Source organism: Mus musculus, chromosome 12 (genome assembly GCF_000001635.26).
Source record: "Mus musculus strain C57BL/6J chromosome 12, GRCm38.p6 C57BL/6J".
NCBI classification, from domain to species: Eukaryota; Metazoa; Chordata; class Mammalia; order Rodentia; family Muridae; genus Mus; species Mus musculus.
In genome coordinates, this window is record NC_000078.6 from 83,131,731 (window position 1) to 83,156,147 (window position 24,417).

The 24,417-nt window shown below is 48.0% G+C and overlaps 1 protein-coding gene and 1 long non-coding RNA gene across 12 annotated transcripts in view; one reads left to right on the top strand and one right to left on the bottom strand.

Annotated features, from left to right (window-relative positions):
* Positions 1–24,417, top strand: part of Rgs6 (regulator of G-protein signaling 6) — a 545,511-nt gene that overhangs the window by 515,180 nt on the left and 5,914 nt on the right. For 6 of the 9 annotated variants that reach the window (XM_011244133.3, XM_011244137.3, XM_011244135.3 and 3 more), the window contains 3 exons: positions 1,925–2,014; positions 5,656–5,709; positions 18,455–18,521. In XM_011244133.3, the coding sequence (XP_011242435.1) occupies positions 1,925–2,014; positions 5,656–5,709; positions 18,455–18,521 (211 nt within the window). The remainder of the gene's footprint in view (positions 1–1,924; positions 2,015–5,655; positions 5,710–18,454; positions 18,522–24,417) is intronic. The other 3 variants (NM_015812.4, NM_001282061.2, NM_001310478.2) reach the window with 2 other exon arrangements.
* Positions 1,991–22,883, bottom strand: Gm51988. 3 transcript variants are annotated; one of them, XR_003950212.1, is made up of 3 exons: positions 11,368–13,065; positions 5,007–5,111; positions 1,991–2,072 (listed from the first exon to the last, which is right to left on the bottom strand). It is a non-coding gene; the product is annotated as a predicted gene, 51988 (long non-coding RNA). The 3 variants fall into 3 exon arrangements; XR_003950211.1 differs by lacking the exon at positions 11,368–13,065 and adding an exon at positions 22,816–22,883 and having other exon boundaries at positions 1,997–2,075; XR_003950210.1 differs by having other exon boundaries at positions 1,997–2,075.

Consider the following 24,417-nt stretch of genomic DNA (forward strand, 5'->3'; position numbering starts at 1 on the left):
AGGCTGTTGACAACTGCCAGTCCCAGGGGATCTGACACCCTCTTCTGGCCTCTGCAGGCACTTCGTGTTCCCAGTACACAGACATACATGCAGGTAAACTAGCCATACATTTAAAAGTAAAATAAAAATGAGGAAAAAAAAATATGTGTCCCCCAATGGATTTGAGATTCTGCCTCCTCCATACATGGTGTTTCTGGGAAGAGAAGCCAGAAAGAGGTCTGAGTATCTCTGACTTTCAGCTGGGCTCTCTCTCTTCGTCGACCAGCCCTCCAGTCCCTCTGGCCCCGAGGCCTTTGCCCAGCTTCCTGGAGGGACAGTGAGCATCGTGAGGGATGATGCTTCCTTTACCAGCCCAGCTGCCTGTCAACACTCCACCATCAGAGATGACCCACTCTCCCTCACAGCAGCACTGTTCTTGGGACAGACAAGCTTGCCTCAAGAGACAAGCAATCCTTTCGATAAGAATAGACTGAGAGAAGAACATGCAGATAGATAGGACCTAGCTGTAAGTCAGGGGTCATATATTTGACCCCTGGGTCTTTTCAGAGCCCCAGAGGAAAAGCAGCAGCATTGCCACCATGTATCCTTCTCCTGAATGCCACCTTAAGGCCTGGCATATGTGCCCGTGTGCCCCATGATCCTGTTATGAAGGGTCATGTTCCAGGCCAAGATGATGGCCCCAATGTCTATAAACTGATTCAGTTATATTGTTGTTTCCAGTGTGTGTGTGTGTGTGTGTGTGTATGTGTGTGTGTTTGTGTGTGTGTGTGTGTGTGTGTATGTGTGCATGCACATGCATGCATGCACATGCAGGAGCTCACAAGCACGCATGTCCATATGCATGGTATGGTGTGTACATATACAGAGGTCAGAGGAGGATGTCAATTATCCTGTTCCATTGTCCTTCCCTTTCTTGCCTTGAGACAATGTCTCACTGATCTTGGAATCTTGGAACTAGGCTGGCAGCCATCAAGCCCCAGAGATCCAACTCTCCTGTCTCTGGCCCCTGCTGCACTGGGTTTGTAGGCACATGCAACAGCCATACCCAGTTTTTCACATGGGTGCTGGGAGTTCAAACCCAGGTCCTCATGTTTGCACAGCAAGAACTCTTACCCACTGAGCCATCTCCTCAGACTCTTTTGGCTATTTTTAAAGTTGGACTTGTTATTTAGAGATACTTGTAGATACCAGAAAGTTGTTAAAGAATAGAGAGATGGACTTGTTTATTCAACTCCCTCATGGCAGCATCTTGAGAACCTGTAGCAGACTACTGCATTCATTGTAACGGTGTAGCAGCATCCTTTGATTTCATTTGGGTTTACCAGTTGTACATGTATTCATGTGTACTCCATCCTTCACACCTGTATCACCTGTGTACATGTGTCAAGATTCGGAACCACCCATCACCACAAAGATCCTTCCTGTTGCCTTATAACCACCCATTTCTCCCATCCCTAACCTCTGGCCATTACTAATCTATTTCTCTAATCCATCCTTTTAAGAATATTCTATCAATGGAATCATATAGTACAAGTGAGGGCCAAGTTTTTCATTCATCCTAATTCCCTTGAGATTCTCCCTAGTTTGAGTGTATACCAGTAGTTTATTTCTTCCAATTGCTGTTAGTTATTGTGGCTATAACCATTAAATACCCCAACATGACACCCAGACCTGAACAAATCCTTTGAGACATGAACCTCAAGGATCTCTTGCTTTGTGAGAGAAAAATACCATTTTGTTTGTTTCTTTATCTCTTGGTTTACATGAGATGTGGGCGAGGTGGGACACATGGCAAGTTTTCCTCACTCCATTCAAACATTCCTAGGTTCCTTTGCCCACCCACCCCCAGGTCAGTTGGGTTGCAGTTTCCTTTAGCTTCAACTGATGGTTCCTTCTCTGTCTCTCTACTCCCCTCCATCTCCAGGAGCACATCTACAAGCTGATGAAGAGTGACAGCTATGCCCGCTTCCTACGGTCCAACGCTTACCAGGATCTGTTGCTGGCCAAGAAGAAGGTATCTTGGGAAGGGCGAGCTTGCCTTTCTTAGCACTGTCGACTCTTGCTGCTGCTTGCTGCTGGTGTGAAATGAGAATATCATCCCTTGGGTTTTATTTATTTTTTTCCTTTCTTCTCTCCCCTCCTCTGTCTGCTACCCTCCGATCGTAAACAGTGAGGAAGGTTACAGTTCCAGATGTCCCCCTTCCCCTGATATACAGGATATGCAGTCTGCCTTAGTGTCTCCGGGCCTCTGCCTGCCTGTTTTGCCTGTAGTGAGAGGAGTGTGACCAGATATCATTGCCAAAGTAGCTCAGCTCCAGAAAGTCAGGTTGGCAGTGACCCAAGCAAATCTCTTAGGATACCAGAGAGACTTTCACTGCCAGTTTCCTCTAGTCACTCTCAACAGTCCTTCCCTCTTTAGCCAGACTAGAAAGGGAGCAAACGAACCCAACCCCGTCCTGGGAAAGAAAGGTCTTGTCGATGTTAAGGGGATCTTTTAGCTATCCAAATAATCGCCAAGATTGGCCATGGGTCTCTCCTTACAGCACTGTTGCCTCTAAAGTTCTTCTTCTTTGAACCAGGAAGTAACTACATTCCAGCCACTTCCTCCTCTTCCACTTGAAATTAAATCATGGCTCTTACAGCCCTTGGAGTCTTGGTTCACAGAACCCTAAAGCCCTCAGCATGCAGGTGGTGAGGGTCCCTAGAACAGGGCCAAATTTAGCTGGATTTCTGGAGAGAAGGAATATAGAATGGTACATGGGGCTAGGAAAGGGAAAGACAAGAGGGGGCTCATGGGTCTGGAGAGCCTGCCAATCCTCTGTCCACTTTCAGCTCCCAATCTACCACTTCCAATCTTACTGCATACATATGCGTGCGCGCACATGCACACACACACACACACACACACACACACACACACACACACACACACACACACCTTTCTTCTTCACACCAGGTCTTCAATCCCTGTACCCAAGCACACACTTGTCCACCCACAGGCTTTCTGTCAGATCGCCTCTCAACCCCACATCCTTCTCTGTGTATTGGCAACTGTACCTCATGTTTGCCTGTCTGCCTATCTGGTTGGTGCCATGTAACTCCAGAGTCCCGAAGAACATCTATGTCCACCTTCCTGTTCTTAGACAACCATCAGAAGAACTCCCAAGACTCTGGGAAAGATGAAAGGAGTTCTGGAAGGTCTGTTGTCAAAAGTTCAGCTCTGGTGGTTCCCAAGCCCTTCCTTTGAATATAGACCCTGGGTTAGAGAATGTGAAAACTAGTCTTTTGCCAATTCCCTTGTTGGAGGATGGATTCTAGTAGAGGGAGGCTGAGGCTTCCACACACAGTGACTCTGGTACCCACTATTTAAGCACTGGAAAAAAAAGATCAAGGTTATGGACTTGGAGTACTTATACCCCAAATCTCAGGGGAGAAATTCAAACAAAGCATTTCTTATTTCTTGAGGCTCAAGCCCCCTAAACTGACCATGTTTAGGGGACACTTATGGCTCTAACAATTTCATCAATCTGTGCCTACCTATGTAAACCTTTGGGTCAAAAGCATTTCGTCTCCCCATGGGTGTGAACGCAAATGGAAGAATCACTTCAATCCAGGAAGTGGGCTGAACCAGCTGAGTTTGTAGATCCTCCCAACAGCACAGCCTTCAGGAGGTCAGTGGAGTGTGGGAAGGAATTAACCCCTCCCTGAGAAAAGTTACAAATGAAGGGCATCACAGTTATCCCTGAGCCCTCCAATTAAGGGATGCTCTTACAGCACAAAGCCCGAGCACTGGCTGATCTCTTTTCAATAGTGGTGCTTTCCCATCCATGTCTTCCTGAGAGTCTCTGGGCATCAGATTTGATACTCAGCACCTTCAGGAAGGCCCAGAGCATCTTCTGATTCCAGTGGTGCTCACCCTGTGATAGCAATACCCAGTTTACAGAAGGGTGTGTGAGATTTCCGACCTCCAACCACAGAGGTAGGGTAAGAATTGGCCTCCATTTTAGGCCTAGAGTCATGCCTGGTCGAGTCCAGGAGCTCAGCCTTTAGTTCTCTCTTCCCCAACTCTTGCTCTCTTCTGCTATCTTCGGAGGAGAGGGTAACTGCTCTGGAGAACTAGATTCTAAGGGTGAGGGATCTGGATTTTGATAGACAGGGATGATGTTGTGATGCTGGGATTCTACAGCAGCTCAAAGGAGACCCAACTAGATGGCTAGGGAATAAGGATGTCAGCTCCAGAATTCTAGACCTGGAACGGGCTTGACTTGTCTCAGTAGCTACCATCTGATACCTTTAGGGTGAGCACTGAGCTTTGCCATCTCCGTAGCAGAGTGGATTTGGGCCAGACACGGATCCTGAAGGTCAAATATGAGATGAAAGCCCATCTAAACCCTATGGACATGTGTCATTTGTGTTGTGTGTTTTCCTTCTACAACTTCCTATCTGTCTTTCCGGAGCTGGCTGAGTCAGCAGAGGGCATGGGTGGATGCCAAGGACAACTGCCTTTGCCAGACCCCTCTGCTTCTAGCACATTCCAGACCCACAGGCACACCTAGCTGCTTCTTCAGTTCCCGAGTTGCAAGTATTCACTCTGTGTGTATGTGTGTGTGTGTGGGTGAGAGTGTGTGTCCACACTACTGTGTGTGTCCTCTGAATTTCCCAGCCTTGGGCTCAGGACCTGAAACGGGACTCTAAGTTAAGCTAGTGGGTATTTGGGATAGAATTCTGTTCTTTCCAAGTAGGAAACTTGGGGAAAGGATCAGGCACACACACACACACACACACACACACACACACACACACACACACACACACACCTCAATTCCTCCTGTGGGGCCTATAGAACATTCCAGGCTTTTGCCTTCTCTTGCCTCTGCTCCTTGAACTTTAACAGTTAGCCAGGGAGGCTCCAGAGGTTCCTGGAATGTACCCTGCATATAACTTAGAAGTGCCACCACTTGGGAACCAAGAGAATATTTTCTGCTCAGAGAATAGCTTGTCCTTACCTGAGGCCTCGGAGACTTTGTCACTGCAAAGGACTTGAGTAGACTCTCCTTGCTCTCAGGACACAGAAAATCATGAGGACGTCATTGAAGTTAGCAAATGTTCCTCTAAACAGAAAAAAAAAAAATTCCTAGAGAGAAAACAGCCCTGAGCCACACTCGAGGATGAATCCAAGGACTCCACTGCTTCCAGACATCCCGTCAGCATCCCTCCACCATCATACACGGACAGTCCTCAGAGCCAGTCTGTTCTGTGTCACTACTTGGAGTCCCATATGGTTGCCCAGGGACCTCCTGGCCACAGCCTCCCAGGCTGCAGCTTCAGAGCATAGATCACCTTGAATAGCAACCAGGGAAGGCCCTACAGAAAGCAAAGGCTCTATGGTACCACCCATGGCCCTTCAAGAAGTCCACTCCCGCCTTTCCCTCCCCTGGGCTCCAGAGAGGCAGTGTGGGTCTCCTGGGCTGTTTCCGACCCTTCATCAGCTCTGCCAACAGCTCTGGCTGCTTCTCTTTTCCCATTTGGCCGCATTTGGCTTTTGTGTTTTGTTCTTTAGCTGTGGCTGCTGCTGTTTAGAAATCACATGTAAGCTGAAGAACTTTTTTCCCTGTATTTTTCTCCCTACCCTTTTTTTGTTTTCTCCCCCTAAAGCCAGAAAGTGAGCAAGGTCGTAGGACTTCCCTAGAAAAGTTCACCCGCAGTGTGGTAAGTTCAGCTGGTTGTCTGCCCTCCACATTTCTTTTGCTTTTGATTTTACAAGTCTTCCCCCCTCCCCCTTTTTGGTTGTCGTCTTCTTTGGGGCGGGAGGGGGATCCAGTGCTTCCCCTCCCCCCACTCACCCCTTTTCTTTTGCAAGTGTCTGCAGCTTCTCTTCCAGGGATGGAATTGCAAAAAAAAAAAAAAAAAAAAAGAGCAAGCAGCCCCCTCTGCAGAAGGTTCACAGCTCAAGGCCCAGCCATGAGCCCAGCCATAGGTTGGACCCTGTGGCCTCTTTTCAAGGCTCTGAGGAGGATGGGACCTTACTGCTCCTGGGGCTGAGCCAGCTGTGCACCTTCTACAGCAGCCTGGGGAGAAGGCCATGAAACAAACCATGAACCAAATTGGCTGAGAATTACCATTCATTTAAAAAAGAAAAAAGAAAAAAAAAGAAAAGAAAAGAAAAGAAAAGAAAATCCAAATGTCCCTCTGTGAACCCCGACAGTAGTTGTGTTAGTATGGGTCGTGCAAGCTGCTGTCGCTGCTGCGTAGACGGCTTTTGCTGTGTGCAGAGAGCAGCTGTGCTGCATGGGTTGTGGCAATGTGGTCTAGCTCGTATGTGTGTGTCAGTGGCCTCTGCATGAGTACCCATAGCCCTTAAGGTCCCTTGTCAGCCTCATTGGTACAGTGTGACCTAGAGAGGAAGATAGTTGGTGAGAGTCGATATAGTTGTATCAAGCACTTTCCAAGGCCAAGGTTTTAAAAATCTTCTCGGGCTCTGATTCTAACAATGAGTGAAAACTGGATACAGGGTCACTGCCCCTGCAGGGAAATGGTCTTTCCCCTTTACACAGCAGCTTAGAGAGCCAGGGACTCACACAAAGCTCAGCCAGGTAAGAGCACTCCATGAGACCACTATGGAATCTATACCATAAGATTCTATACTATGACCTATCATAGCATAGGGCAGAACCACCTCTACTTTCCAAGCCTCAATACACACTGACTGGACTAAAAGGAACCACTGAGTTCTTGGGGCCCTGCCTGTAGTGTTAATGTCAAACCAGCAACAACCAAGATAGCAGTTGGGAGAGCACACAGAACTGGCCACATTCCCCTTTCCCAAAGAGTGGGGTCCACTGATGCTAACTTGCCTTGTTTCTCTACCTCTGTTGAAGGGCAAAGTCCTTGTATAACATGACTACTGTATCATTAGTACCCTTGAATCCTTTTTAAATAGTCTAAGAAATCCTGGGTTGAAAACCACCTAGCTATTTTTCTGTTATAGCGGGACGCATTTTAACAGCATTAAAACATAATTTTTGAATTCACCAAATGTATACATCACAACACCTCAGGGAGATGGCCATTAAAAATTAGACACTCCTCTCCTTCTTCATAGAAGAGGCAATGCAAAAGCTGATTGGAAAATAAAAGGTTGGAGCTAGAGATATTACCCAAGGAGCTAAAGGGAACTGCAACCCTATAGGTGGAACAACAATATGAACTAACCAGTACCCCGGAGCTCTTGACTCTAGCTGCATATGTATCAAAAGATGGCCTAGTCGGCCATCACTGCAAAGAGAGGCCCATTGGACACGCAAACTTTATATGCCCCAGTACAGGGGAACGCCAGGGCCAAAAAGGGGGAGTGGGTGGGTAGGGGATTGGGGGGTGGATATGGGGGACCTTTGGGATAGCATTGAAAATGCAAACGAGGAAAATACCTAATAAAAAATTTTTTTAAAAAAGAAAACAAAAGGTTGAGGAAGAGGAAAAGAAATAAAAAAGGAGAGAGGAGATCAGGAAAAAGACAAGCCAGCACAAATGGGATTTTTGTATTCCAATATCAAAAGCTAAGCCACCACTGGGGGCAGGGTGGGGGATGCAGACTGTGAGACCTGTTAGCCCCTTGTCCTAACAGCTGGTCTGCTATGATCATGTGGTCATGAAGGTGCATAGTCAGAGGCCAGGTCTATGGAACCTCTTCTACCCCACAATTGCTTTATAGAAAGTCGGGGCGGGGAGATCTTTCTACATTGAGCTGAGCCCTAGATGCTATAGATGAAGGAGGTTTAGAATTGAGTTGACAAAAAAAAGAACATGCTGTAGAGGCCATTGGGACTCTCAGGTGCAAATTGAGAAAAAGGGTAGAGTTTTCTTTATGGGAAAACTGAACTCTGACAGCCCTGTGGATGCTCATCTGGTAGACTGTGGGGACTGAGCTATAAGAGAGGAGGCCTGGTACTTGGACAAGATGTGCAAACATCTTCAGGTTGCCTTCCATGAGAAGTGGATATCGGGATGGGGAAAGATGGTCTCAGTGAAGCTCCAAGGAGCATCAGTGGATGTCCCTTGCCCTCAGAAGTGCTGTTAGCTCAGTGGATCTCTACGGTCTGTTAACACACGTGGAACAGGAAAGCATCTGCCCCTCCATACATCTGCCAAGCCATGTAGATGCAGAGAGGCCGTCGGGAAGCAGAGAAGTAACCCAAGCTCCTGAGACTTAGGCATTTGTAGACCAAAGGTTCAAAGACTTTAAAACAATTCTCTGAGTTTCTTTCATGAAGGGAAGTCTCCACTAGGTGGTGATTCAGGCTTCCTGGTTCCATGATGACCATGGATAGCCACTGACCCCTCCATGCTCTTTGTGTGCTGAGTAACACCCCAAACCCCACCCCGCCCCAGGTGGAGCTAAGTCTGGGGACATGAACATGGCTGTAGAGATATCATCTGTCTCATAAGGCTACTCGAACTGGGAGCCCAAGAACTCGGACTCAACATTCCAGTATTGTAATCAAACATAACCAGCCAACCAATATGCCGTGCAATTTGGTACCGTTTTCTGAATACGACTGATAGACAGGAAGCATTCAACTTCTCCAGAAGAAGATTTGCTAGTGTTTCCTGTGCTGTCCACTCACCACTAACAAAGTGAAGGGCTGGTTTAGTATCATTCCCATGTCATTGATCAATGAACAGACTATCCATATTCACTACTGATGGAGAATTGGTAGGGAAGAACAAGGGCATGGTATTGCCTGCCATTTAGGATTAATCAATGGGCAGTGGGTCTTATTCAAGCAGCTGGATAGCCTAGTCAGTTGGAGTTTTATCAGGACTGGGACTCTCCCCTAGAGCATGGCAATGTTCCTTTGTTCCTTCATAAAGGAGTGACATCCTCAGAGAGAAGCTGTCCATTCTCTCCAAGTCTAAGAGCATGCCATGACATGGAGGGGCTGCCTGTCGAAGACCAAAAACATCACTTCCTTGGGAGTGGTTGAGTATTTCATAGAGGCATGTAAGGCTCTGCTTTTAGAGAGCAGAGGGGCCTGCATGTAAGGCTCTGCTTTTAGAGAGCAGAGGGGCCTGGCCATCGACAGAAGCAGTGCTGGGAGGCCTTCCCTCCCTCCAGTGGAAGCTTCATTTTAAGTCACCTGAGACTTTGATGTACCAGAAAAATATGGAGGGTATTATGCCAAACATCATGCTATATGGCAAATTGGAACTAGAGAGCTTACCTAAAACCCTGTTTATCTGCTGGCAAAGGCCGAGGTTCAGAATCAAATGTGAATGAAAGTTTTCAGTGGGCTGCAGCTAACCCCCATGTGCTTTAACTTGGAGTGGAAAGCGGGACTCCCTCTGGTGGGCCCAGCTGCATGTGTACCCCTCTGGCCATTCACATCCCAGGCATCGGTCATCTCAGCCGCCACTTGACTCTCAGACACCCGTGTATGATTAATTACCCATTACTGTAAGCAGTGGCCCTTGTTCAAAGAGCTCTGTCTTCAGAAAGGACTATAATACACAGCAACTTTTCAAGGCTTTCAAACATGGGCTCGTGCCAAAGGGAAAGTCTAGAATCCCAGAGCTAGCCATCAAAGGTGGAAGGTGCTGAGAGACCAAAGAAGGCACAGACAAACCCAGGATTGCCCAGAACACAGTATATTAGGGACTTCGTGTGAGAAGTGTGCTCTGAGCAGCAGGAAGATGAGAGAGTCTGTACTCCAAGATAAGGGGCATGTATGCCAAGCCAGGCAAAAATGGGTCTTGGCTAAGTAGATGTACCTGGGTCTTCCCAAACATTCTTTTTTCTTTTCTTTTTCTTTCATTATATATTTTCTTTATTTACATTTCAAATGTTATCCCTTTTCCTGGTTTTCCCTCTGAAATCCCATATCCCTTCTCCCCTCCCCCTGCTCATCAACCCATCCACTCCTGCTTCCTGGCCCTGGCATTCCCCTACACTGGGGCATAGAACCATCACAAGACCAAGGGCCTCTCCTCCCATTGATGACCGACTAAGCTATCCTCTGCTATATATGCAGCTAGAGCCATGAGTCACACCATGTGTACTCTTTGATTGGTGGTTTAGTCCCTGGAATCTCTGGAGGTACTGGTTAGTTCATATTGTTGTTCCTTCTATGGGACTGCAAACTCCTTCAGCTCCTTGGGTCCTTTCTCTAGCTCCTTCATTGGGGACCCTCTGTTCAGTTCAATAGTAGGCTGTGAGCATCTACCTCTGTATTTGTCAGGTACTGGTGGAGCCTCTCAGGAGACAATTATAACAGGCTTCTGTCAGCAAGCACATGTTGGCCCACAAAAGTATCTGGGATTGGTGATTGTATATTTTCCCAAACATTCTTAATATATCATATATCAACTGAGAACCAGTCCAGGTTGCAGTGGCCAGCATGAATGCTTGGTTGGCTATCTTTGTCTTAATAGTTTTTATTTTATTTTTTTATTTATGTTATTAATGAGGAGTATGTGAGTATAGATGCCCATGTAGTCCAAACAAGAGGGCCAGATCCCTTGAACTCAGAGACATAGATGGTTGTGAGCCATCAGATGTGGGTACTGGAGGGCTAAACTCAAGTCCTCTATAAGAGAAGTACACAGTTTTACGTCCCTTTCTGAACTCAACCCAGCTTTCCCTAGTCTTTCTCTCTATACACCCTCCTTTCTTCAATGGCTACAACATTCAAAATCCACATTAGGAAACACCCAGTGATCCTTGTGGGCTGCCTCTTTTGTGTCACCTTCTACAGGATTCTCTGGTGGGAAGCCATGGGGAAGAAGGTTGTCCCTAAAGAAGGACTATTCTCCACTGCTTAGTTCCTGCTAGCCTGCCAGAATCTGCTGTCTTCCTGGTTTTGTGGTTAAGAGATGGCAGGGAGGAGGAATGGGTGGATAGAATTGAAAGTCTCTCGTCACTTTCTCTCTCTCTCTCTCTCTCTCTCTCTCTCTCTCTCTCTCTCTTGCTTGTCCACTTAGGGCTTAGCATTGAGCGCTGACAGGAGGCTGGGGCCTCCTCTGGGCATGACTCTGGCAGAGGATCAGGGGCTTCTGGGAGGCAGGGCCAGTGAGAGGAAACAAAGAGGCCCTCACCAAGTAGCAACAGCAATGTCATATTCTCCTTTGGATGGCAGCTGAAGCCATTTGGTGTGAACTCTGAGCTGGGGAGGAGAAAGTCTCTTGTCCCTTGTCCCTTGTACACAGTAGCAGGAAAGACACCCCAAAGTATGATGGCATTTAAACTAAGAGAAGTGGTAGCCTCAATGTGGTTGTAAACCATTTCTCTTTACCTTCCCTATTAAAGCTCCAGCTAACCCTTGAGAGTTCTATCCGCTCTAGTTCTGAGCTGCAAAGACAGAAAACAGGTACCTGAGCAGATGCAGGAGGCTGCAGAGGAGAGAGGTGAGGAGTGGGTTTCCACACACCCCTAGGAGATGTGTAAGGGCATCTTTGCTGTGATATTCTGTAAACGCTATCAGGAAGGGCTAGAAGCAGAGGGCTCCTTGGCACATGACCAGTGGCATCTCTGCTTTGGGCTTTCCATTCGTTTTGTGCTGCCTGTCAAGATATGCAGGGTGGGGTGGAGGAAGTCAGATGGAGATGAAGCCCAGGGAGCCAGCTGTCACTCCTCAGTCCCCTCCCTCCTCCACAGAGATCTAGAGAAAACCTGCTGGAAGCAGGACTCAGCACCTCACTGGACTCTGCTCGACATGAATCCAGTTCCAGGCTAGAATTAGAAGGCTGGAGCTTTCAAAAAGGCTTAGGGAAAACAGAGTAACTGACCCAGTGGCATCACCTTCTTCTCTCAAGGTTGTTCCCTAATCCCTCTGCCTCAGCATTTCTTGAGCAACAGCCTGGTAGAATGAGTCTTTAGACATTTAGATTCAGCAGAGTCCCAGAAGGCCTGGACCTTAGTCAGAGAACCTTTTCAGGTCTGCAGCTAGAGACAGTTGGCTGAAACATCTTACATGGGATTGGCTTTGATGGCAAACAGTCCTTAGGTCTTTTTGAAACCACTGTGCTTCAGATATTAGAGCCAGCCTCTCCCATCTGTCCAACCCTAGAGATGCCCTGACTAGAGACTCGTGTCCTAATAGGTAGGTAGGGAACAGTGAAGGCCTGCTGCCCCACAGCAGCCTCAATGTCACCTGGGAGTCCCCAGTGCAGAGTAGCTAGTGCCTAGCTGTGTGATCCCTGGCAAATAACTAGCCCTCTCTGAGACCTGTTACCCTCTCCCCCAGCTTCCCTGTATAATAGTTTGGACTGGTTAATCTCTAGTACTCCTGTCCATCTGGGAGTGTTCTGCAGGTGAGTGCTTCTCTCCACGCTGGGACTTCCTGAGAAAAAGGAGCTGCTATTTTGCCCCATAGCTACCTGATTCAGACATATCTGCCAGCCTTGGAGGTTGAGGGATAAATGGTGGGTATCATGGAGTCAGAAGTGTTGACAGACACAAGCAGCAAGGCTGAAGTCATAGGCTTCCTGGCTTATAGGACAGACAGGTCCTTCCACAATCCAGGGCTCACTCCTGCACTGAGTACCAGGAAGGCAGGGGGGGAGATCACAGAGAACAAGGAATGGTACCATCTTGCCTTGCCAGCTCAGCAGTTCCACCCTTCTGGTCGGGACGCCCAGTGGCAAGTGTCAGGAGCAGGCTGTCCAGGTCAGCTGTGCGGTACAGTGGGCCCAGGGTTGCTGCTACAGGACAGGACAAAAAATGACCCTCTGGGAGTCATTAATGACACCCCGAGTTACAACACTTTGTGCTTCACTTGGGGGCCCTGGATCTGACTCTAAACACTCTCAGAGATGAGTAAGAGGGTTTGAGAGACAACGATGTCGCAGTTACAGTCAGTACCAGGCAGTGCCTGCTTTAGTCTCAGTCCTCTTTCTATTCTGGCCCATGGGAAGTATGGTAAAGCATACAGTCTGTAGCTATCAAAATGAGAATATAGAAGTCTAATTTTCATAAACTATAAACCATGAAGCAATTGAATCAGCCTGGCTGTTGGAAAACAGGGAAGGCACCCCAGTGAACCTATCTCCACATCAGGGTCTGGGGGCAAGGAGGGGTTTCTTTTGTTTTGCTCTGTTCTATTTTGTCTTTATATCAAATTTCATTGTCATTTTGGGGAGATTAGTCATCCCTAGACCCTGCCACCAGAACCCTAGTCATTGCAACTAATGATTCAATCTGACAGCTGAAATCACCCAAAAAATGCCCTGGCTACCAGCACCCATTCAGAAAATCTTGTAAGACATGGGACTGAGCAAGTCTCTGGGATGGCTACTCCCTGCCTCCCCTTGGTCCCTACACCACTGTTCCTGCCTTTCCCAGACCCCAGAGTACCATGCAGTCAACTGAAAATCCAAGTCCTCAGAGGCAGAAGGGCTCAGCTGTGTGTTTACGACAGCTGATTTCGATCCAGATCACATCCTTGCCAGTCTCCTGGAGAGGCAGGCTGGGGGCAGACTGTGTGTATGTGCCAGGCAGGGATCTATTTTGGGAGGTGACCTGAGCCCTTTGCCATCCTGTTGCCTCCTGGCCACCCCCAGGAGTGAAGGAGATCTCACTTTAGCAGTGGATGGTGGGGTTGTGCGGTTTCAGCCTTTCTTGTCACTGTGTAGCTGACTCTGGCACATGTCCCCATGCAGTCACATGGGAACTTCATGGGCTGCCATCTGTCCAGTCATCAGGCAAAGGGTAAAGGTGAGCTAGGACCCTGCACTGCAGGAGAGAGGGGCCACTCAAGAGACTGCACATGCCTCTTTAGGGAACAAGTCTGCCCCAATGCTGCCAGAAGACAGAGCAGAGAGCCACCTCCAGGCATTACCAGGCTTACAGGTCCTGGAAAGAGGACAAGGCTTCCTAGGTCAAGGTCAAGGAGACTCGTTTCTATCTGTTATCAAAACAGGAGCATCGAAAGAGAAGTAAAGAACTTAAGATCAGAGAACTGCCAGGAAGACCCTCAGTTCTTCTCCCCCAACCCCTACTCCCACCCCACCCCCAAAAAAGCCACTGTGAAAACAAGATGGTAGGTTTCATTAAAGCAGCAAGTGAATTTCCCAGGTTGCAACAGAGCGAAGAAAGCACAGTGTCCTAGAAGGAAGGCACAGCTATGATGTATGCATTGTAGGAACAGACTACAGGACACTGCTTAAAAGCAAATGGCTGCCTGGGATACTGAAGGAGAGGGGAGCAAGCTCAACACAGAGGAACTGTCAGTGCTTAGGTGTCTTTCCTAAAACTAAGGAGAGAAGGGTGGTTAAGGGGTTGCAAGGCAGGCCCAAACAGCAGCGGATCTTCCAAACCTCTTCATTGTGACCAAGTCCTTGTAGCCCTAGCAACAACAGCACACAGTCCCAAACAGGAACAGACCTCATTGGCTTAACATTTGGCAGGAACACTCCCGTCCTTCTTTTCCTGGGTGAGCCTGACAACGGCAACCCTAGTACAGGGGAGAGAGAGAGAGAGAGAGAGAGAGAGAGAGAGAGAGAGAGAGAGAGAGAGAGAGAGAGAGAGAGAGAGAAACTATTGCTGGTGAGATTTCAACCCAAAGATTGAAAATAATGCCTACTCCTCCTGCCCACCCTCTGTGATTGTCATTTCTAGTTTGAGGCTGTCGTATCAGCAATGGAGAAGGTCAAAAGGCCTGCCTTGAGGTGTGCTCCCTGTCTTGAGGAGTGCTCCTTGCCTTGAGGAGTTCCCCTTGCCTTGAGGAGTGCTCCTTGCCTTGTGTTGCTCTGGGCATCTTCGTGCTACTCTCCATATCTTATCCAGGGCTTTGATAAGCCGGAAGAAATCCCAGAAAGAAAGGGTCTGTGAAGGTCAAGTCAAAGGAGACAGGAGTAGATAAAGATGTTTGGCCTCAAGCAAACCTGATGTTCATCTTTGTTTCCCAGAATAAATGAACCCATCTTGATGTTCCCAAAGGGTAAAGGAGAAGGGGTGGATAGAAGACATGGGGAGGGCCACTCTACTGGAGAATATTCTGGCAGCAGCAGCTTCCCAGCCATGGTGTAAGCCTCACTGAGAGCATTTAGAAATGCCATGGTTAGGAGCATTGCAGAGGCGCTTTCTGCACTGAATTCCAAAATGTCTTCCAGCTGGGATTCTAAACCACATTAAATACCTCTTAAGGGATCTCGCCAGGTTTAATTCCGTGGTCTACCGGTTGTAGGAAATGTGAGTGAGATATAAGGAGGGAGTTTGCTAAGACTGGAGAAGAGGGATCCGGGAATCTGCCATGGGAAAATAATAAGTAAAGGGTGACACACAGGAAGCAAGGGAAACTCAAGAGAATGTCTGCCCTGCACACATCAGCTGTGCCTCTCCCTTCCCTGACCTTGACCATTTGTGGCTGCTGCTGCTGCAGCTGCAGCTAAGCCTTGGGCAACAGGGCTCTCTTCCCTGTATGCCTGAAAGGAGGTCAGCCAGAAAAGGACACAAGCATTCGTTGACACAGGGGGTTGGGCACAGTATAGAGCATTGAGCATCCTGGCCTTGGGCTGGAAAAAGCATGTCTTGCCATAATTCCAACCAGGATGGGTATTTTGTTGAAAGCAGAAAAGAAATTCATCTTTTACCCAATGCTGCGGCAGATTATAGGTAATGAAGCTAATCCCTAGGGTGCCCCCAAGGGCTTTGCTCAGACCAGAAAAGGGGTGCCCTCCCTGTACACCCCTCCTCCCGTGTCCTGCCTAGGGGGCTCATCTTAGACTGGGCTCTGAGGAAGGAAGGAAGGAAGGAAGGAAGGAAGGAAGGAAGGAAGGAAGGAAGGAAGGAATAGAGGGAGGGAGGGAGGGAGGGAGGGAGGGAGGGAGGGAGGAAGGAAGAAAGGAAGGAAGGGTTTTGTGTCACATTCTTTTCAGCTGTCCTAAGAGCCACCGTATTGCAGATGACACTCCTTCCTCTCTGGGGCTTCTCCAGGGCCTGCTTTCAACTCATCGTGAGATTGTGTAATTATGGTGATTACAGCTCATGACTTTTCCCCTCTCTTCAGCTTTGCTTTCAAATTCATCGAGGCCTCTCATTAAACATGGCGATCCTGGTAAAGTCAGCGAAGTTTTAACAAGATTTTTTTTTTAACATGGAAGAAAGCTCAGACAAGAGTTGGTGGTGGCTAGGTTCTGGATTTATCCATGTGCCTCTGACCTTCACCTCTTTCCCAAAGAGTAGGCTCTCACAGAACGTCCATGTCTTATCACAGACTGTCCAGCAAGAAGCAAAAACATAACCCTGCTATCTACAGTAAAAGTAGCAGTCAGAATTTTCCCTGCTATAAGGTTCCAGAGCATCCATAAAAAGAGGCAACCATTATCCTATGTGGGTGATCATGACCAGAGGTCATATACTCTGTGGAGGTTTTCTTGGTAATGATACAGAGCTTCAGACCCCATCATTTGCTTGTGCTCAATCATAGCTTTCTTGACTAATTCCTAGGTCCATAGGACATCATGAGAAAGCCCACCAAGGAGTATGACTTGGGTGGTAACCACCAGGGAAGCCCTGCCCTGCCCTTCAGTAGCTTCCTCTAGGGTTAGTGTCAGGCTCCCCTTTATGGCCATTCTCTCCAGAGACAACAAGGACTGCCTGGTGAGGTGCATCTTGCCAGCAGAAGTGTATCTTTGAGTGGCCCCTCTCACCTGGCTTCTCTGAACCCTCCAGACTGTTCCTGCTCCTAGCTGGTAACCCTGGTTTGTGTCCCTAACCAGACAGTGCAGCTGTGTTGTGACTAAGCTGTACCAACTATCTAGAATTGAATGTCAAAAGCTTGGCCGCAAGATGTCCCCACTTGCGTTGTCATCCCTGCCACAGATGACCTGCAAGTTTCTCCCCACTGAGAGCCATGCCCCTTTAGAGCTCACAGGAATTCAGAGAAGGAAGTGAGTCAAAAGCAGGCAGTCAAAATGGAATCCCCATTCATCCTGACATTGGTGTAAGAGCCTGGCAAGGTCACTCATGGACCTGACGGGTAAAACAAATCCTGCCTCACAGAGCAGAGGTCAGCAGTACATGAGAATAGAATTAGTGCCAGCTGCTATTTCCTGAGAACTCATAGTGTCAACTACCTGACGCTGGGCATAGCTTGGGATGGACATCTGTTCTCCTCCAACTCTATCCCTGGGTTAGATGATCATGAGAAGATCCTCTGATTCTCAGTTTCCCCCATCATAAAGGAGGGAGGATAGTAATTGGTGAGGTGTGAAATTAACAGAGCACACCATTGGCAGCCTACGTGTTTGACAACCATTTGGTACTATTTTTCATGAAACACATCCTTAGTTCTCCATTTACCACCTTATGTCATTTGCAACAGAGTTCTGTGAGGTAGGTATTTCTGTATTGACTTTATAGTTGAGAGGGTGGAAGTGATGCTATGGGCAAGGTACATTTACTACAATGGTGACCACGATAACAACTCAATGTATGGGAGCCATTATTTCTGCCCTCCTTTAAACTTAACTCAGCTCCTCTGCTTTGCTGGGGAATGGAGAGGGACTACAGTGTCTATTTCTTATAGCTCTTAAGGACTTCCCAGGAAGTCTTGGGGCTATGAGTCTCATCCACACAAGAGCAAGAAATGGGAAGGGCCATAGGTAAAATGTTGACCGTGTTGCCCAGACTTGGCCTCTTGGCTTCCACAGAGACTCAGGACTTTAAGATGCCTCCAGACACAGACCAGGACTGGCTTTGTCTACAAGAAGCCTGTAAAGTCCAGTTCTCTCAGCATAGTCCTCATGCCACACAGCCACATATCCAGGGCAACTCATCTCTCAGTTTGGAGCTACCCAGAACAACACAACCTCACCAAGGCCAGTTGCTCCATCTGCCAGATAAACAGAGGTTTCTATTTTTTAAGCACTTATTACACAGCAAGGCTCTTAAAAGACTCAGAAGCAAGTGGCAGGGAATGCTCTCAAATATCTCCATAAACCAGGTCCCTGGGGTGTGCTTGTAGCATTGGAAGAAACAGGGGTGACAGAAATGGAGTTTCCTGAGGAGAATTTGGAGTGTGTGTGTGTGTGTGTGTGTGTGTAAAGGCAAACACTTTCAGGTTTGCACTGTTGTCAAAGGTTGGCATGGCTGGGAGCTGATATAAAAATCTCTACCATTAACCTCATAGCTGCTTATGTATCTTGCATGAGATGCTTACGTGAATGTCTGCCCTGTGAACATGCACATATGTGCGCACGGCTGTATATCCCTGTGCACAGGTGTGTGCACAGGTGCATGCGCCTCCTTTTTGATACACACCAAGGTGATCAGTATCTGGCTCACGTGTCACCGTATGCTGCAGGCCTGCATGTGCCTGTGCATGGACTGCATGCCTGTCACAGCTGTATGTGTATCTGGGTAGGGGCACCTCTAAAGCCACAGGTCTTCACGGTTTCCGCTGGATAAGTTATTCTTCACTTCCCTTCCCCTCCCCCCCCCCCAAACACAATTGCCTAGTGCTGCTGGCGCAGAGTCAGAATGGCCGCCGCGTTTCACCCCCGAGGTGGCTTCCTTCCAGCAGTGGGTGAGTGATCCCAGTGACTCTACTCTCTCTAACCTTGGGGATCCTTCTGCATAGACAGTGTTCCCCAATCCAGCAGAGATGATCTGTCTATCTGTCTATCTGTCTGTCTGCCTGCCCACTACTCCTATTCTCATGTATTGGTCCCACAGACAGTCAGTGGCACACATTTCTTGGTATTCCTGTTTTTGGCATCTAGGGTTTTTTTTTTTTTTTTCCTTCTTCCTAAGAAACAAGGAGTTGAGCATCCCGGAGATATTGCCAATATGAATTGTTTGTCCCGGATTGTCCTAGGTATGGATGCTTGCAGCATGTCTCTGGGTACCCACTTCCTAACAGCTTTGTAGATACTTTCAGACCCAGCCACAGTCTCCTTAGGTCCCCTCTCCCAGATAAAGCTTTCAGAACCTGTCCTTTGCAAGCCCAGGACTGAATCATCAGGAAAGCCCAAACCCTCATATCCCTATATGAGAAAAGAATCTGTAGGGAAAGACAAGTAGGAAGGTCCTCTGAAGCTAGGAATTTCAGTGGCCCAAGGTCCAATCCAGGTGAGTCCTGACAAGACTGCTTAACGTGCTCCTCTTCAGGGTTAGAATGCCCAGGTGTCTGTCTCATAAGATGCTGAACTGCAGCCAAGGCGGTAGAGAGGAAAGGGAAATGAACTACCTTCTCTTCGCGTGCCTCCAACACAGGAACACACATTGGTGTTCATGAAGTACTCTGCTTTGGGTGGGCAGAAGAGGGCAAGCGGCAAATCAGGAAGTTGACTTCTTGCCCGCTAAGCTCTGACTTAGCAGATATCATCATTAGGGACAGCAGCCGATGAGTGTGTGTTTGCAAGAGAAAAGTGCCTTTAGGTAGCCGGCGTTGAAGTCTTCACAGATCCTCTGGAGAATCTCATAGTGCCAAGCAAGTGAATTCTGCTGACTTGTCCATAATATCAGATTATTAAGCTTCCTCTGCATGTACCCTGGAGTTGTAGTTAAGGATTACGTGAGCTTCCCTGTTGAAAAAGAGGAGCATCCAGTTGCTGCCCATAGCAACATAGCTGTGCCCCTGTTTTCTTGAGTCTTTGGCCTTTGCCTAATTTGGAGTAAACCAGAGCTTAGGGAGGAGGAGAAGTCAAAGCACGAGGCAGACATTGTGCAGGCCTCAGGCAGGTATGCTACTGAGGGGCTTTGCAATCAAAATGCCCTCTTCTCTCCCCTCCTCTCCCAAGACCATCAAGAAGTTCTTGCAAGCTGAGAGTGGAAAGGGCAGGTTGCTCCAGTGGAGTGAGGAGAAGAGACCAGAAGGCCCTCCCTGAAGTCTGGGGTCATGGGGAGCAGTTTCTACTGCAGAGGAGGAGGAGCAGCAGGGGAGATAAAAATCCACAACTTGGAAAGGAAGCCAGAGAGTCCATGTCTGGGCATTCTGCCACCAGGCCAGGGCTCAGCTATTGAGCCCTCATCTTCCCTGGCATCCTTGCCTGGTTCCAGATTGGACTCTATGCAGCTGGAGGTTACATGGAAGAAGGTCTCCCATGGCTCACTGACAGTTGACGGTTAGCTCTGCACGTGCAAAATCATCCTAAGTGATGCTTTTGATGAGAGGCAGGAGTCAGAGTCCATGAACACCATTCAGGGAGGGTTCCAGAGTCTGTCAGGGATATCCCAAATTGGGCAGTTGGTCTGTGATGACATAGAAATGGGGTCATTTCTAAAGGGAGCAAGTTGACTTTGCCTGACCCACCTCAGAAAAGCCAATACCACATCTGCTTCTGTTCTTCTTGGGGTCTCTACAGGATCACTCAAAAGGCACAGAGATGGCTTCTTCTGGTGTGTCTACCCACCACTGCCACAAATCTGTAGGCACCAAACCATACAGATATATCTTTGTGATGTACCATCTTATAGAATACTCAGATAGAAAGAATATTTTTAAACAAATTAAAATATTCTTCAACACCAGAAAGAGTTAAAAAAAAAAAAAAAACAACAACTCAGTGGAAGAATTGGCCACCAGGGATGGGTCTTGCCACGGGGTTCCTACCTGCCTGACTCTCTGTGGCAGGGTGAAACAGTCCAGAAATGTCCTCTTCCTTCCGGTGCCACTCTGTCTGGCTCCATCGTGGATGCAGCCCAGCCTGTCCTTTGTCTGTGCTTTCTATTTCTTCAGCCCCATTTTGCTTACAAAGTCAGAACAAGCAGCGAAAAGGTGGGGGAGTTGAAGATACTTTGAAGTTATTCTAAGTACAGGTTCTTCTACCATCCCATGCCAGAGTTTCTCAGACACATGAACCATCTCAAGAAGTCGCTCTCTCTCCCCCACTACACTCTCAAATATCTTTGGGAAAGAAGATTTCATGGAATCCCTCATACTTCCTATCCAAATCGATCATTTTGCCTTATTCATGCAGGGGGAGGGAGGACACCAGGGGTTCTGATGCTCAGGGAAAGAAAGGCCTGATAAAGCTAGACAGACCTTCTGCTTCTCCCACTCTGCCAACCCCTCACCTGGACCCATCCCTTTGCATCCGGCTGAGGGGTTTCTGACCATTCTCCTTGGCCCACCCAGCTCCCTCCCCTGAGCCTGTAATTCTATATATGTCCATCCTCTATAAACGTGAGCATCACCGACTCATAGATGACCTTCCCAGTCCTTGAAAGGACAGCCCATCTCGGAGTGGTGTGCCCAATCTGGCAGAACACTACTTTTCATTAGCAAGGATGAAAAATGCCTGTGTGTCACACCAAGGGGTTCAGCTGGGATCAATGGAAGCTAGAAATAGCGCCCCAAATTAGTCCTGCCCAGAAGAATCTGACTTTCTCCCAGGTGGGAGGAGGGAGCAGTCAGTTTCTAGAAAGGCAAAGATGAACTGAACAACTAACAAAGAATCAGGAGTGGAAACTCCCAGGCAGTGATGAGATAGGTAGATTGTCTTCTCTCTCTCTCTCTCTCTCTCTCTCTCTCTCTCTCTCTCTCTCTCTCTCTCTCTCTCTCTCTTTCTCTCTCTCTCTCTCTCTCTCTCTCTCTCTCTCACACACACACACACACACACACATCTTATTTCTTACGGTTTCTCCCTTGAATTGTGATTGCATACGATAAAACGCACAGATCTGAAATACAGGGTTCAATGAATTTGACAAATGCATACTCCCTTGTAACCTACAACCCATCACCCTACAAAGTCCCTCATGCTCTCCCCCACCCAGTGCCACTCCTCTCTCCCGGGAGCAGACAAATCCCACTTACAGCCTAGATTTCTATTTGATATATTCTGCAGGCTTCTAACTTCAGTCTTAGAGCAACTGAGAAAATCAGCCAGGGGATTCTATCAGCTCAAGTGTCCATATTCCCTTATATGCAAAGGGCTTCTCCTACCCTAAGAACCTATGTATTTGCCCTGCTGCCCCCAGTATGCTCTCTGACCTCCCGAGATTTCCATGAACCACAGCTCTCCACTCAACCAATGAGTTTCTTAGCCCCGGTCTCCCAGGTAAGTAAATGGCATAAGTTCTCGGTCATTGGGTCATGCATGCTTTGTTGGTTACTATGTAGAGGTGTGATGCCCAGAGCCTCGGCATGTCCAGCAGCATGTTGGTTCTTCCTCCAGCACCGCACAAAAGACAGCTAGCTATGCCTTTTGTGCATTTTCTTCCAGAAACAAAGGATCCCGTAACACCTTCTACCAGGTTTCTAGCCATCTCAAAGGCCACAGAGATGAAATCATCCACTGGGGACAGGGGGTGCTGAATGTGTGGGTGTTTGCAAACCAAGCATTGAGTCCCTGGTCTGGGAGATTTAAGCATCCCAAGTTCTCCTGGGCTACACTTTTGCCAAGTGTGTGGAAGGTGAAAGGTGCTTTGTCTGTGTGCAAAGCTTTGGTGTCTCTGGAATGTACCTTCCGCAGTTCAGTCCTTAATCATTGTACATTTTTCTCATTCGGACAAAGGCTGCCTGCTAATAGCATTTTCAAACATTCTCTGCTGCTTCACTCAGCTACGCCAAGGCCTCAGGCTGAGCTGGCTGCTGTTCTCTGGCACCACAATCCGATCCCTACTGACCGGAACTGAGGCACACCACACGTTCACACCCCGAAACACTGCTGCCTCTGTAACTCTACAAGTGCCAAGCGTGAGCAAACTCACCACTCCCCTTCCTTCAGAATCACCCCTGCTGGAATCAGAGATGGGGGAAATAAAAGGAGAGGGATGAGAGACCCCTAGAGGGTTCAGGAGGGGGGCTCTCCGGGTAAAGCAAGTGCCTGAAGCAGCCTGCAAGCCTACTGGGCATAGCTTCTGGGGCAGCTCACCTCAGAACAGATAGCTTTGCCTCTAGGATTTCACTTTGATCCCTGAACACCACAGGAGTCTCTCCTCTTCAGAAGGCATGCTGCTTTTGAGCCAGGGGGGAATCTCATGATTTCTTACCCTAAAGCTCCTGGCCAGGCATCCAGCCCTGCCTGCTTCCTGTGTGATTAAGTTCCTTGAAGCCAAGAGCCCAGCCTCACTCACTTGGGTGATGGCGTGGTAGGTGGATTGCAGCTATACCATCATCTCAGCTGAGCAGAATTTTTTTCCAAGCCATCCCAAGCCCTCCTGACCTCCATCTTTAGCATCAAAACTGGCATTTGGTAAATGTGTGAGCTCAGCAGTAAGAGAGGGACCAAAAGGCCACATCCTACCACCTGGATGCTGAAAGGCAGGTACTGATCTCAGGAGCAGCTCCTGGACTGGGTAGCTGCCTACCTGATGTTCCCAGAGATGAAGAGATGTGGGAAGAAGGGGAGGGGGTCGCCATTTGCAGGCTGGTGACAGGTCCTTGGAGTCAGAACTATGAGGCTCAGTTCTGGCAGGAAGAGATTAATTATCGCTTCCAAATCCAACCAGGCTCTTTCTCTAGAGCTGGGAAAGGTGAAGGGTGGGGGTGCCTCAGGGTTAAAATTACTCAGAACAATCCTCCAGGGGGGAAAAAAATTCTCTAGCCTGCTTTAACCCACAGCCCCTCTGCAGCCAAAATGACCTCACTAATGAAGGTGGAACTACAATAAGGGTTTGGACAACTGGTAAACCTTACCTTCTTTGTCTTTGAGTTCTTAACACACATTTTTGTTCAGATTTAGTGGTTTGGTGTCTTGTTTTGTTTTGTTTTTTTCACATGTGCCATGTATAGCATCAGGTATCTGAGTATACAATGTTTAATTTGTGATGCTGGTAGAGGAAAGGAGGAAGGGGAAGAAAATCTAGATTGAGTGTGTGGTCACTGCAGCAAGAGGCTGCACCTTTCATGTGACAAACAAAGGTGACAGGAAGTGAGATTGTTGTCCCAGAGGGCCCTTAGACTCATGTTTTTCCAGAAAAGGAGTCTATACTCTATCCTATGATTCTTGCCTTTATTCCTATACTGAGAAGGCACATTCCCAAATGAATCAAAAGGGACACAAATGTTCCCTGCTTCGTGTGAGAAAGGGTAACCTGGAGAGTGAGAGCTAGCCCGGAAAGGAGGCCTTAGAAGCTAGTGTTTGACTTCTAAGGGCACTGTGGTACTGTCCTTGCTGTAAATGACTGGCTGTCCTTTTAGAGATTCTGAGACTGGCATAGGAATGGGCTGGGAAGATGGTTATGGTCATAACGTACTTGCCACACAGGCATGAGAAGCTGAGTTTGACACCCAGTACCTATGTAAAAAGCTGGGTGTGTTTATAATTCTAGCACCAGGGATGGGCAGAGGTGGATACCTGGTGCTCCCTGGCCAGCTAGCCTGGGCTACCTAGGTGAGTTCTAGGCCAATAAGAAACTGTGTCTCAAAAGAGGTGAACAGGTGCCTCCTCAGGAAAGACACCTCTTAACTCCACATATACTTAAATCTGCATGCACAGACAGACAGACAGACAGACAGACAGACACACACACAC